The sequence below is a fragment of the Pezoporus flaviventris genome, unplaced genomic scaffold, assembly GCF_033815535.1.
Source record: "Pezoporus flaviventris isolate CSIRO_AGI_PZ_B2104156 unplaced genomic scaffold, CSIRO_AGI_Pfla_v1 ptg000031l, whole genome shotgun sequence".
Lineage (NCBI taxonomy): Eukaryota > Metazoa > Chordata > Aves > Psittaciformes > Psittacidae > Pezoporus > Pezoporus flaviventris.
The window spans coordinates 63,026,860-63,038,750 of record NW_026892579.1 but is presented as its reverse complement, the minus strand read 5'-3'; the positions used below and the strand labels follow the sequence as shown (position 1 = coordinate 63,038,750).

General features: G+C 38.4%; 1 protein-coding gene across 1 annotated transcript; it reads right to left on the bottom strand.

The window, feature by feature from the left end:
* Positions 1-8,175: 8,175 nt before the first annotated feature.
* Positions 8,176-11,890, bottom strand: MKKS (MKKS centrosomal shuttling protein). Its single transcript, XM_061461541.1, has 4 exons — positions 10,658-11,890; positions 10,011-10,186; positions 9,204-9,314; positions 8,176-8,731 (listed from the first exon to the last, which is right to left on the bottom strand). Exons 1-4 carry the CDS (start codon positions 11,646-11,648, stop codon positions 8,291-8,293), a joined length of 1,719 nt encoding a protein of 572 aa, XP_061317525.1. The 5' UTR covers positions 11,649-11,890; the 3' UTR covers positions 8,176-8,290.
* Position 11,891: the final 1 nt, after the last annotated feature.

Here is an 11,891-nt window from a genome sequence, read left to right as displayed (position 1 = left end):
TATCTCAGAGCTGAAACTATTCCTAGCAAAGCTGGATTAAATGTTAAGCCTTGGTTTGCAAAGACACCGCTCTTGGAGGCCAGACATTTCACAGTCAACAATTACATCACCAAAAGTTTCACATGCTGCTAACGGGCACTTTAGGGAACTGCCAAGAACCATTCAAGGAATTTCCCACCTCCTCCAACCCCGGAACATAGAATCATAGAATAGTGCATTTTGCTATTGTAGAATTTTGTTCTTTGCTTCCCCCAATGTAAAAACAACTCCATTTTCCTCCTCCTACAGGCACTAGAGATTCAGACAAATGTAGCCTTGAGTGATTTTATGCCCATAAGTAAGAGTTTTCAGCAACTAAAATTAACCTGTAAGAAAGGGATATCTTGCTTTCTACTCTAATGTCTTTACAGGCAGTAGCAGGTAGACTTCAGATCCCTACCAGTGTGCAAAACCAACCAAAACAACCAACACACTGAAAACCACATTCTTGGGATTACACTGAGTAGTGACAGCATCTACTATAGAGTTTGTGGATGATTCTCTCTGTGAAGCAGGAAACTGATTTTGCCACCTTGACATGAGATTTTTGGCTTATATTTTTGCAGCACACACTAAATACAATGTCATACGAGATGGTGTATTTAAATCTGCACTACTTCAAGAAACTTAAGACTTTCATTCTGGGTTCCTCTACATACAAGTTTTTTAACCATTGTTATGGCCAAACTATGAACACTGAATTGAACAGCTCACTCAAACTATTTGTTGTAGTTTGCTCAAAATGTTAACTTCATCTTGAACTTAAGAACTGTAATGCAATCTTAAAGCAATTGCTTAGAACGATTGAGCCATGCCATTAAGTATTTTTCTCAATAAATAACCCCACTATCTTTAACATAGAATCGTAGAATGACAGAATAGTTAGGGTTGGAAAGCACCTTAAGATCATCCACTTCCAACCCCCCTGCCATGGGCAGGGACAACTCCCACTACACCATGTCACCCAAGGCTCTGTCCAACCTGGCCTTGAACACTGCTAGGGATGAGCCAGGCATTAGAGAAAGGTATGTGTTGCTGCTCATTGCCTACATCTCTTCATAGCTTGTTTCCACCTCATGCACAGGTCCAAATGGAGACAGTCCAGAAATGGTGTTTCTCTAGTGTGTAAAATCCCTAATCAACCTCAGAAATTCTGCCCTGCATCTATTCCTTAGCATATACTATACTAAACATCAGCAATCATGTCACACACACACAGTTCTTGTACAGGAGCAAATTCTCTGGCCCACATAGAGAAAGACTGGAGTGACATCTGCTGTTATGCTTGCAGCTTTAGGAACAGGATCTTTTTTTCCTTTAGCAGCCATTTTGATTAAACAGATGCAATGGATCTTCTTAACACCCATAACCAGGACATGTGCACTCACACTCCGCTCAGAATGCCGTTAGTAAGCTGAACACTGATATAAAGAAGTCCTTAAAGAGAATTTACATTCACGGAGGCATCAAGTGCATACAACTTCTCTTATCTGACAATATTTCAGTAGTCAAGGAAGCATTTTGCTCAGCAATTTTCATTATTAAAAATTTAAGCTAATTTCTCTGCTGCTTTGGTTTGGAGATGAGCACTTGATTTGGAAAGGCCCACACCATACCAATTAAAAAAACAGAGAAAACTAAATTATTCAGTGCAGGGTTCAAGTATTCCACTTTCTTAGCGTTTTGTATTATATTCTTCTAATTACTGACACATATAAACCAGTTAATTTCCAAGGTAAGAGACAGCAGGGACATCTACAACTGTTTTAGCTACTGCCTGATTAACCACCTTTCAGGAATGTTCCCAGCTGCAGAACATTAATGCATTTGAGTGGCCAAACCAAACACTTCAGTGCCTGTGCAGAATACTGGAAAAGCATAACTTATGGACAAAGTCATATTGACAAGTAAAGCATCACAACAGGACAGTTCAAGACCTGATTCAGCAAAGATGCCTGCGTCAAACACAAAGCACTGAAGTTAGTGCAATGCTGATCACAGAAGTACACGACACAGCGATACAGGGACAGGCAGTCTCAGAAGATGCTTTCTAGGATCATGATTTTAAATTCCCCCAAAGAATTTAGGTACAAAACACAAATCTAATCTTCCTTTTCCCACCTCTGCTGGCTGACCCCAACAAAGAAGTAAACACAGAAGACCAGAGTTAAGGCATGTAAAACCAAGTGAAGAATTTGTCCTGCCTTTGTTAGTTGCAGAAGAAATACTTGGTTGCTTAAAAATGAAGCAGTGGAAACCAAAAAAGCCAAAAAAGAGGTTGGCATAGACAACAGGCCACACCACACACTCCCCTGTTTAGCAGGCACCACACTGGTGCAAAGAAAATACACAAAAACTCACTTTTTGGTGTCATCTCATGGACTGCAACACTTCCTGGGTCAATCCTCCGCCTGTGTCACATATACACTTGTATCCTCAGACTGTGCTTAAGGAGGCTTTTATGGGTGTGAGTAGGTGGTCTTCCCATCTAACCTCCAGCCAGGGAACCCCACATGAAGCAGCTCTTGGGCCATTCCCCTTCTCAAAGATACTAGGAAGGCATCTTAGCCTCCCCAAAAAGTGCCCATTTCAGGAAGCTCCTCAGCCCTCAAGCACACCTTCAAACCCTCTTTTCTCTACAGGTAGGCTGCAGTGATCCTCCTCTTAGGGGAACATGCCACCCTGCACACCTGCCTTAGATAAAAGCCATCAGCAACACCTTTACACCATCCACATCCAATAGAAGTTGGGTTTCTTTGCCCTGCCTTTTTGCAGCTGATTGATCTCCTTGTCTCCCTCCTGAGGCACTCACTCCACAAGGGAAATCTTTTTCCCAGCTCCTCCTCCAGGATTAGCCTTTGTTAACATTTCTAGTGCTCTTCCTTGGCCCTTTCACCCTGCCAGGTGTGTTTAAAATCAGCAATTTTCCCATACCTTCAAGAACAGCATCCTGCAAGGTATCACAGGGGTGTCAGCAGGAAGGGCTGGGCAGCCTCTGTAGGGACATGCTGGCACATTAAACTGCACCACAGGGCACCTCTGCATAAAAAGATTTAAGGACAAAATGACACTCAGCAGCGAGGAATGGGAGAGGAAAATGTGAGAAACATGGAGAGGGAGGAAGTTTATCTTGATCCAGGAGGTTTTTCATCCTATTTTTCCCTTGATCCTGTTGAGGTAGTGTACTGGGTTCAGCTGTAACAGCAAGCAAGCAACTGGGTAGGCACCTGGCACAGCCATGGACAACCCACAGAGATTCACCTGCAAAAGCACAGTCATAATCCAATCAAATGTACCAGAAACCCTACAACAAACCCTACTACAGCTTTTAGAGTCTGCTGGCACATGAAAAAGGAGTAACAAATGAGGGTGTAATAGTTTTGCTTCTGCTGCTCAAAGTCACAAAGTCTTTCAAGAGCCGGAATTACCACAGTCCCTACAATTCCCTGAAAATCACCGTCATCACCCTTGAGTACACCATCCATCAGCAGAGGATCCTGCACAGCCCTCACACAAGCGATGACTCAAAGTCTTTCCGAGTCATCACCACAGATGAAAACTCATTTTCCCCAAACCTCCCATTTTTTTACCCAACACTTACCAGGTACAAGAGATCAGACTAACAGTATCATAAGCCTTAAGGGAGAAGATACTAACGATGATACTAAGAATGGTTTTTAAAGATTAAAGAGAGGCAATTCAGCTTCTCTACTTGCAAAAAAGACTGAAAGGTTTAAAAAAACTATTGATAAGGAATAGCTGTTGCATTATGCTACCATGGAAATGCTTAGGTGGTGACATATAACAGTGTTATAATAAGAAGCAGTTAGTATTTAATGTGGATTTAATGCATACCTGAAGAGAGCTGATGTCAGGAGAGAAAATAACAAAGACACCAGAAATTAGCTTATAGAAGCCCGACAGTACACAGCTGTGGCCTTTCAAGCTGCATGATGAAAGCCTGAATAAAATGTTTTCATGTGCAAGAAGACTTGAAAGTTCAAGTTTATAAAGAAAATTGTAGTAAGGTATGAAAATAAAGTTCTGCAGGAGGTAAGTCTACAAGGTATTTCCATATGCTTAATGTAAATCTAGGTCAAGAATAATGGAAGCCAGCACAGTTAAAGATACAAAGTGCACAGCCCAATGGAACCTATTCTGCAATAAACTTTATTGGTGTCTGGACTAATAACACAGTGGCTTTATTACATATGCTGTGACTACTTTTTTGCTTCCAGTATAAAGAATAACTCTGTGTATACTTTTGAGCTTAAGATATGCATGACTGATTTGTCCAATTCAATTTATAGAGGCAGAAAGTAAAGGTATTTCTTTAATGAGAATTTAAGATCACAGTGTTACTGGCCAAAAAGTTATTTATTAGTACTGTACAACTTGCCTCTGCTGACAAGCAGGTAGAAATAACTTATATTTAAATTACTGGATAAAAGCTACTAAAATTCTTGAAGTAGACATCAGAATGAGACAAGCAATCGGCTACTCAAAGGCTGCACGGATTATAAGCATGATGAAGACAGTCTGCAATAAAAAGACTGCTTCTGCATCTTCAGAGCCATGGTAAAGGCAAATCCAGTTAAAGTTCTTCCTATGACATTGACTCATGGATATTGATTTTTCTGAAATTGAGTACTTGCATGACTCAGTTCACGTGGCACTGCTGGAAATGTGACAAATAGTGTATTCTGCTACTCAGCACAGCAAAACAAGGGCACAAGTAAAATCCAGATCAGGTTTTGGGTAGGAAGAACTGTTTTGCACATGCCCTACTATGCTTATGATATTCCAGGCAGTATTTTTCCTTACAAGCTTTGACAACAATAAACATTCTCTTCCCTTCCCAGGACAGATCTAAAAACTGTAACAGCTGAAAGATGCCCAACCCTCCTGAAAATGAAATAAAAATTTAACAAGTGTAGCATTACCAATACAGAGAAGTTATGTTTCCCAAACTCGTGAATCTGTTTCTACCCTGTCTTCGAGGATTAGCATCATGTGAACACCTGGTCTGAAATGCATGCAAAGCACGGACTCTGAGGACATACATGATACAGTAAGGATTGCTGAGGTCTGACAATGCTCACCATGAAATTCAGTCATTCCTGCACAGGGCTTTAAGGTCACGTTTCTCTGGGTGTGTGTTCTTGAAGGCATAAGGCAATAAATTAGGCTACTGTTAGCAAGAGTTGCCAAAATTTCAGAGAATGAGAAAATGCATCTAGGTTCAATATACAGGAAAAACAGGGGAGTTTTTGACTGGTTCAAGGAGTCTACGTGAATCCTGGCTAAAGATCCCTTAATGAAATCACTATAACATTTTAGTTTTGAAATATCTGCCTCTCCTGTGCAGCAATTAGTTCTTCACTTCTCATCTGGACCTTGGAACTCTTCACCCATAAATCCCCATGCCTTCAGAAGAGTTAACTATTCCCATTTTATAAATAGGAAAACAGACAGAAGAGAACTTCAGATATTTCTGACTGACTCTATAATTCGCAAGTCAGTAGCAGAATCAGTGAAAAGCAGATACTCTGCATTCTTTGCCAATGCCAATACTAATGTTTAACTGTATGTCTACTTCAAATAGGATGCAGTAATAGAAATACTAAAGATCCCTAAATTAAGCAGCATTTTCAGGTCTGCTTCACTTTGAAGTTTTAAATACCAAATAGGAACTGCAGTACCAAATGAATATTGAACGGAGGAACAACTGTATTATACTGGCACCTTCCTTAAATATGCAGACCTCAGAGATTACAATATCAGCACTTCTTTTTTCTCCTACTAGGCCTGAAGCACTAACACAGCTCAGAAGGCTGGAGATGAACACTCTGACCTCTTGTGTATTACCAGTAGATCTATTGAAATTTAAATAGCCTGTGAGCAACCTGCAGAAGTCAACAGCCATGACCGAGGCCATGATCAGAAAACAATTGTCTTAGTAATACTTCTGTAATACTAATTTTTCCCCACTGAACAAACCTGAAATTCCATAGGGAGCAGGAATAAAACCCTAATGGCTTTGCAGAGGATTTATACCTGGGGATATTTCATTTTGCCAATTTCAAAACAGGGGAAAACCTACCACCTTTGCACCTAAGTTTTACCATAAAACATGGAAGCTCAGCAAAGTTATTTTTATGTTGCTCTAAGAGTCAAAATCCTATTTACTTGTATTTTAAACAGTATCCAAAGTTCTATTCCTCCTATGTTACCTGTTAAAGATAGGGTAATACCCACCACAAAAGGTCTGGGAAAACTGTAGCATGACTGAGAACTGAACCTGAACTGTACATATGCAGCCATACTTACAAAGCTGCATAAGCAGCTGCTTATTTATCTTCATCAGTCACACTGGGAGATAAAAATCAATTGTTATTAAAACTACCTACATGTGAAACAATCTTTGGTTCGGGTATAAATGAATTTTTACCTACTTACCAAAATTACATTTCATTTTTTCCACAATTTTCTAATGTGATTTACTTAAAACTGGGGGGTGGGGAAGAATAATAGAGCTAACAATGGTTTTATAGGAGCTGTGAATTGACTTTCAGCTGCCAAGATAAAAGAACACTAGCAACGACTTCTACTTAAATATTGTATTAATTTTCACTTCACAGCTGTAGTCACCAAACTCAGCATTTTTGCACTGCATAACAAGCTGCTATTATAGGAAGTAAAATACTCTAATTCAACACTCCAACTTAAGAGACTCATAATTAGATGAAGTAATACCAAGATTCTTCTGTGCCTTAAGATACACGCAATCATTTGGCTTCATTATTCCAGATGTTTTCCTATGGTTCATGGTATATGGGAGGATCAAGATATGAAAGCAGCCTTTTAAGTAACCAACTTTGAACAGCCTCCATTTCAACCCCTGTAACATTCTTCCACAAATTCCCAAAGGATGCCTTACAGCACTGAAGCAATCACTTCAGGTCATAAAAAGATAAAGAACTCTAAATAAGTCTGCATTTTTTCTAGTGAGAAAATTATTATTTATGCTCTTGAAATGAAAAAGACTTTGCACAAAAGGTCTGGAAAGATCTTGCTTTAATTACATATTTCAAAACTGAATTACACAAAACAGTTCTACTGCTTATACTCAGTAAATATATTAAAAACTTACACGAGACCAGGAAACAAATAAGCAGTCTAGTCTGTAGCTAACTCGGATGTTCTCCGGAGTAGCATGTCATCAGAAATTTCTCCCTTGTGACTGAAAACAAAGAGGGAGAAGGGGCAAAGAAAATGAGTTTCAGCAAGAAACTGTAACACCCCTTTTGATCTCGCATGCAAACTGAGAATGAGAAAAAGTTTTGATCATTCAGTCTACAGCCTTATTTAAAGATCAAAAAAAGTGTGAGCAGCTTAAAGCCTTACTTCATTAAAAGGAAAGAGGCTGTGCCCAGTCAAAGAGTTAACTGAATGGTAAGTGGGACATTCTTGCAGCTCTGCTTAAATGACAGAAACATCATTATTTATAGACTGCCCTGCAGTCCACAGAAGACAACCATGGTCCACTTGACAAGTTTTTTCCATACAGTCTGTCTTTTCAAATCTTCTATTATCTACCTGCTACCTTAAGATCTCCAGGTTGAGCTTTTATAACTTGCTAAATAAATTAGATATATTAATTCAAATCTCACAGCCATTTTGAAACAGAAACTGCATATAGTATATGGTGACAAAAACTTTCAGAAAACTTGAAAACAAGTGGCTCAAGATATTTGCCAAGGAGAGACTTCTTTTACTTACAAAATTAAACATACCAGTGATAAAGTTCTGCTGCAATACAAGCTGGAATGAGTGAGACTACATAAATTCTAATCCTTAATATACATTTTCTCAGCAAGTGAAAATAGTTTCAGCAAGTCAATCCATTTTGCCCATTCCTTTGAAGATGCCACAAAAACTTTGCTTAATGCAGAAAGAATATCAAAGTGTCATTCACTCTCTTGGACACGCTAATTTGGATGCTTGTTAAGTCATATGTTACTATGATTCATTGTACATTTGGCTAATCATTTAACAGCTAACAAAATGTTTAACATTTGAAAATGCTTGAGCATGGCAGATGAGCGATCAGAAAAGTACTTAATGTCCAGCTGATTTACATTTTCTGTCTGTTGTCCACTCTAACCATTTAAAGTATGTTAACACATCATATATTACCTGCTTTCATTTAAGTATCTTGCTGTGCAATGCAATTTACGTAAGATCAGAGCTAATTTTGATCTTTGATGACGTACAAGAGATCCAAAATCAGATTGGCCGTCTCCAGAGCTACTTGCAGGCCACTGCACTTTGCAGCATAACAGTCCAACGTCAGAAAGTCAGTAGCCTTTACTGGGGGCTCTTTAGGGCAGTCCTGTATAACAGCGAAGCCAAACTGGCTCTGCAAAGGCCTCCATTTGAGATTCTCACCATTACCATTAATCCCACAGCCGCATTTTGAAACCAAGTCTGACCAACTAGAGACAGGTGGAAAACCTGGTGGAACAAACCAACAGTGTCCATAAACCATGTCTGTAAGAATTTCTCCCTCATTGTGATTCAGAGAGCGAGCTACAGACTCCAGGGAACGGCAAAATCCATCAGCAACCAGTTGGTATTGTGTTTGAGAACAACCTATATCTTCAAAACTGCTGGTGGACAGACTGAAACTCTAAAAACAAAACAGGAAAACAGAAAATCAGAGCACTGTTTTGCAGAACTAATTTTAATCAAATATGTATCATACTATTGCCTTTCTTTTTTAAACAGATGGTTGAGTCCTAACTAATAAAGTTTTTCATGTGATTATTCCACAATAGGGAAGATTTCTAAATGAGTCAAAACTGAGTTCTGCACAATTATGTGTCAAGATAAAAATACTACACATTTTTACTTTAATACTTAGAACAAGTACTTGGTATAATAGATTCCTAAAGATTAACAAGTACAAATACAGTATTATCAAGTCTAAAAATGTAATTGAGTGGTTTAAATAGAACTTCTTGTTTTATATTGGTAGGCACACAACAAATATGCAACATCAACCTAGAAAAGACAAGTGTTTAATTGCAGCAGTGATTATACATAAATTCCTGTTTCCTAAATATATTAAGCAGCTTTAGCAAAACCCTTATCTTTCATACCTTATGTCTTATATAGGAAGCCAGGTGAGTTTCTGTACAGCCACCTCCTAATAACGCCAAAGGTTCCTTCAGTGTTAACTGTAACACATGTTCTGCAGTTTCACAAGCACGCTGAAAACCATATTAATTTGACATTAGACATACCATCATTAATAGGATTTTCCCCCACTGAAAAAACTACTGGAATAGAAGTTTCAGTACTTTCTAGTACAGACTTCATAAACATGAATTATATGTGGATATAAACCTGCATTTCCAAAACCATGTTCACTTAATGAGAAACTGTCTTTATCTGGCCACATTCAGTATGAAAAAGCAGAAATAAACCCACAGTATTTTATTCCTTCTTTTGCAAAACAAGGTTATATATAAAAAGTCAATCAGTCCCTATGACATTTCTAAAGCAACTATTCAAGGCAAAACTAATGCTTGACTACTACTGCAGGTACTGCTGCTGGCCTTTTGCTGGGCAATTTTTTCTTTATGCTGTCATAGACCAAGAAATAAGAATGAAAATGTTTATACCCTGCAGAGGCCTCAAGAACAGGTGAAAAATGTTTGCCTCTAAACAGCTTTCTGTATTAAAAGAGAGGCATTAAATGAACATGAACTCTTCAAGGGCTTTGCAATTTTGGAAACAAGCATGTTTCTGAACTGCTTTGTTGAAACTGTATACCTAAAAATCTAACTAAATTCCATTTATGTACTGAAAATTCGCTTTCTAAACACATCATACCTATATTTTTCATAATTTTTTTTCTATTAAAAACATGACTTTTCAAGAAAGTGTTCAAGAAATTTGTCTACCTTCAATTCATCCCATGCTGTTTCACTTCTGTTACAGAGTATCAAGCTGCAGACAACCGTGTCATTAGGAATTAGATGCACAAAGTTTCTGGAAGCAAAACTCTCAATGCACATGTCTTTCAAACTGCCATAACAACCAGGAGACAAGTTGTGTATGGAACCTATTGGCTTTGAACCTGTCCAATGTAGAAAAACAAAGAAACAACATGTATTACAGTCATCACAACAGTTTTTGTTGCATTTCATAAAGCATGCTCTTGGCTTTTTAATCATTTTTCAATAAGTAACATATTGATCTAAATAAGAAATCAAATACAGAAACCAAGGAGTTTAAGACAAAAAAGTAATTGTTTTGTTCTCATTAAATTTGTAAATCTATTTCTGCAAAGAGTAACTATAACTGGATATTCCTCCTGCAGCTATCAGTAGTCACATGTGCAATGTTTCATCATTAGAGCCTGCAAAAGATCAATCTCACCTCAAAAATAGTTTTCAAACTAGAAAAGAGTAACTTTGCTCAGCTGTTTAGATAGGATACAGGCAGAAATAAGAGAATCCTTATTCTGCAAGGATGTCAACCTAGATAGATTTTCATTGAGAGATCAACATTACAGACAATTGTTTAGTACAGAAAATTCCTCTGTTACCTGTCATTCGACTCAGGGGTTCCATGAGAGACAGCCCAGCTCTGTCCAAAGCGATGACACTGTTCTCTTTCAGATACTGCTTCAAGGAGGGGTGGATAACTTTCTGGCACACTACAAGGCCAACCTCATCATTAACCAGCTGCTTGCCTACGTTAAGCAATTGATTCAGCTCTGACATTTCTAGAGAAATTCCGTGACGGACAGTTATAGTTCCTTCTTCAGGGTTGAAGCTGTCTCCTGACATGGATACACAGAAAAGTGCTATCTTGATCATGTTTGAACAAGCTCTTTTGACAGTAAGTGGTTTTGCCAATTGGATTTCTGGGGCTTCTATCAGTAGTCCAGGAAGAACTGCAGAATCCATAACTCTTCTACCTTTCATGGGTACTATTACACACTTTCCTAAAACAGCATTACTCTCAGCATTACATGGCACAGTAAATAGAAAAGCCTTTAAAATCAGTGTGGTGAGATGATCAACCTCTGTTTTATTAAGCATGCAAGCAGGTTTGCTTCTTAATATGCTATGTACCAAACAAAGAAGAGTCTCAACACTGCTAAAATCCACAGCCACTCTGCAACCACAGGCCTCAGATTTGAGGTAGTCCATACACAGTCTCAAAAGATGCTTGCTTATTTTAATGACAGTGCAAGATGCAACGTTTAGGCTTTTAAAGTTCTCAATCAAACTACAGCAGAGAATGGCAGTAAATAACCCGCAGTCACTGAAGCGGGATATATGGTTCTGTACAGAGGCCATCAAAACACCTAACACAGGATGACTGACAGGAAGACGACTGAGCATAGCTGAAGATTGTGAAGTTGTACAAACATAGCCTCCCATACCGTTGTGGAGCTGTTTGAGCCGACCAGCAGGACCATAGCAAGATTTTAATATTCCACTCAGCAGGGACAGTGACCGACTAACTCCATCTTTAGTTAAAGGGTCAGTAATAAATAACGAAGGCTTTTTAGCTTCAAGACGAGACATTTTCAAAGTAAGACTTTAATTCTGGCCAACAAAACAGATTTCATCTTTCCTCGGATCTATAATTCATAGCACTTTTAAAATTTAAAGTAGAACATTTGAATTCTTTGCAACTAAGGATCATTTTAAAGGTGAGACAGTGCATACAGTACAATAACAACATTCCCCGTGACTACTCAGGATTTAGCTCTTAAAATGAGGTTTAAAATCCTATTGTGAAATTGATACACAACAACAGCAGCAAAC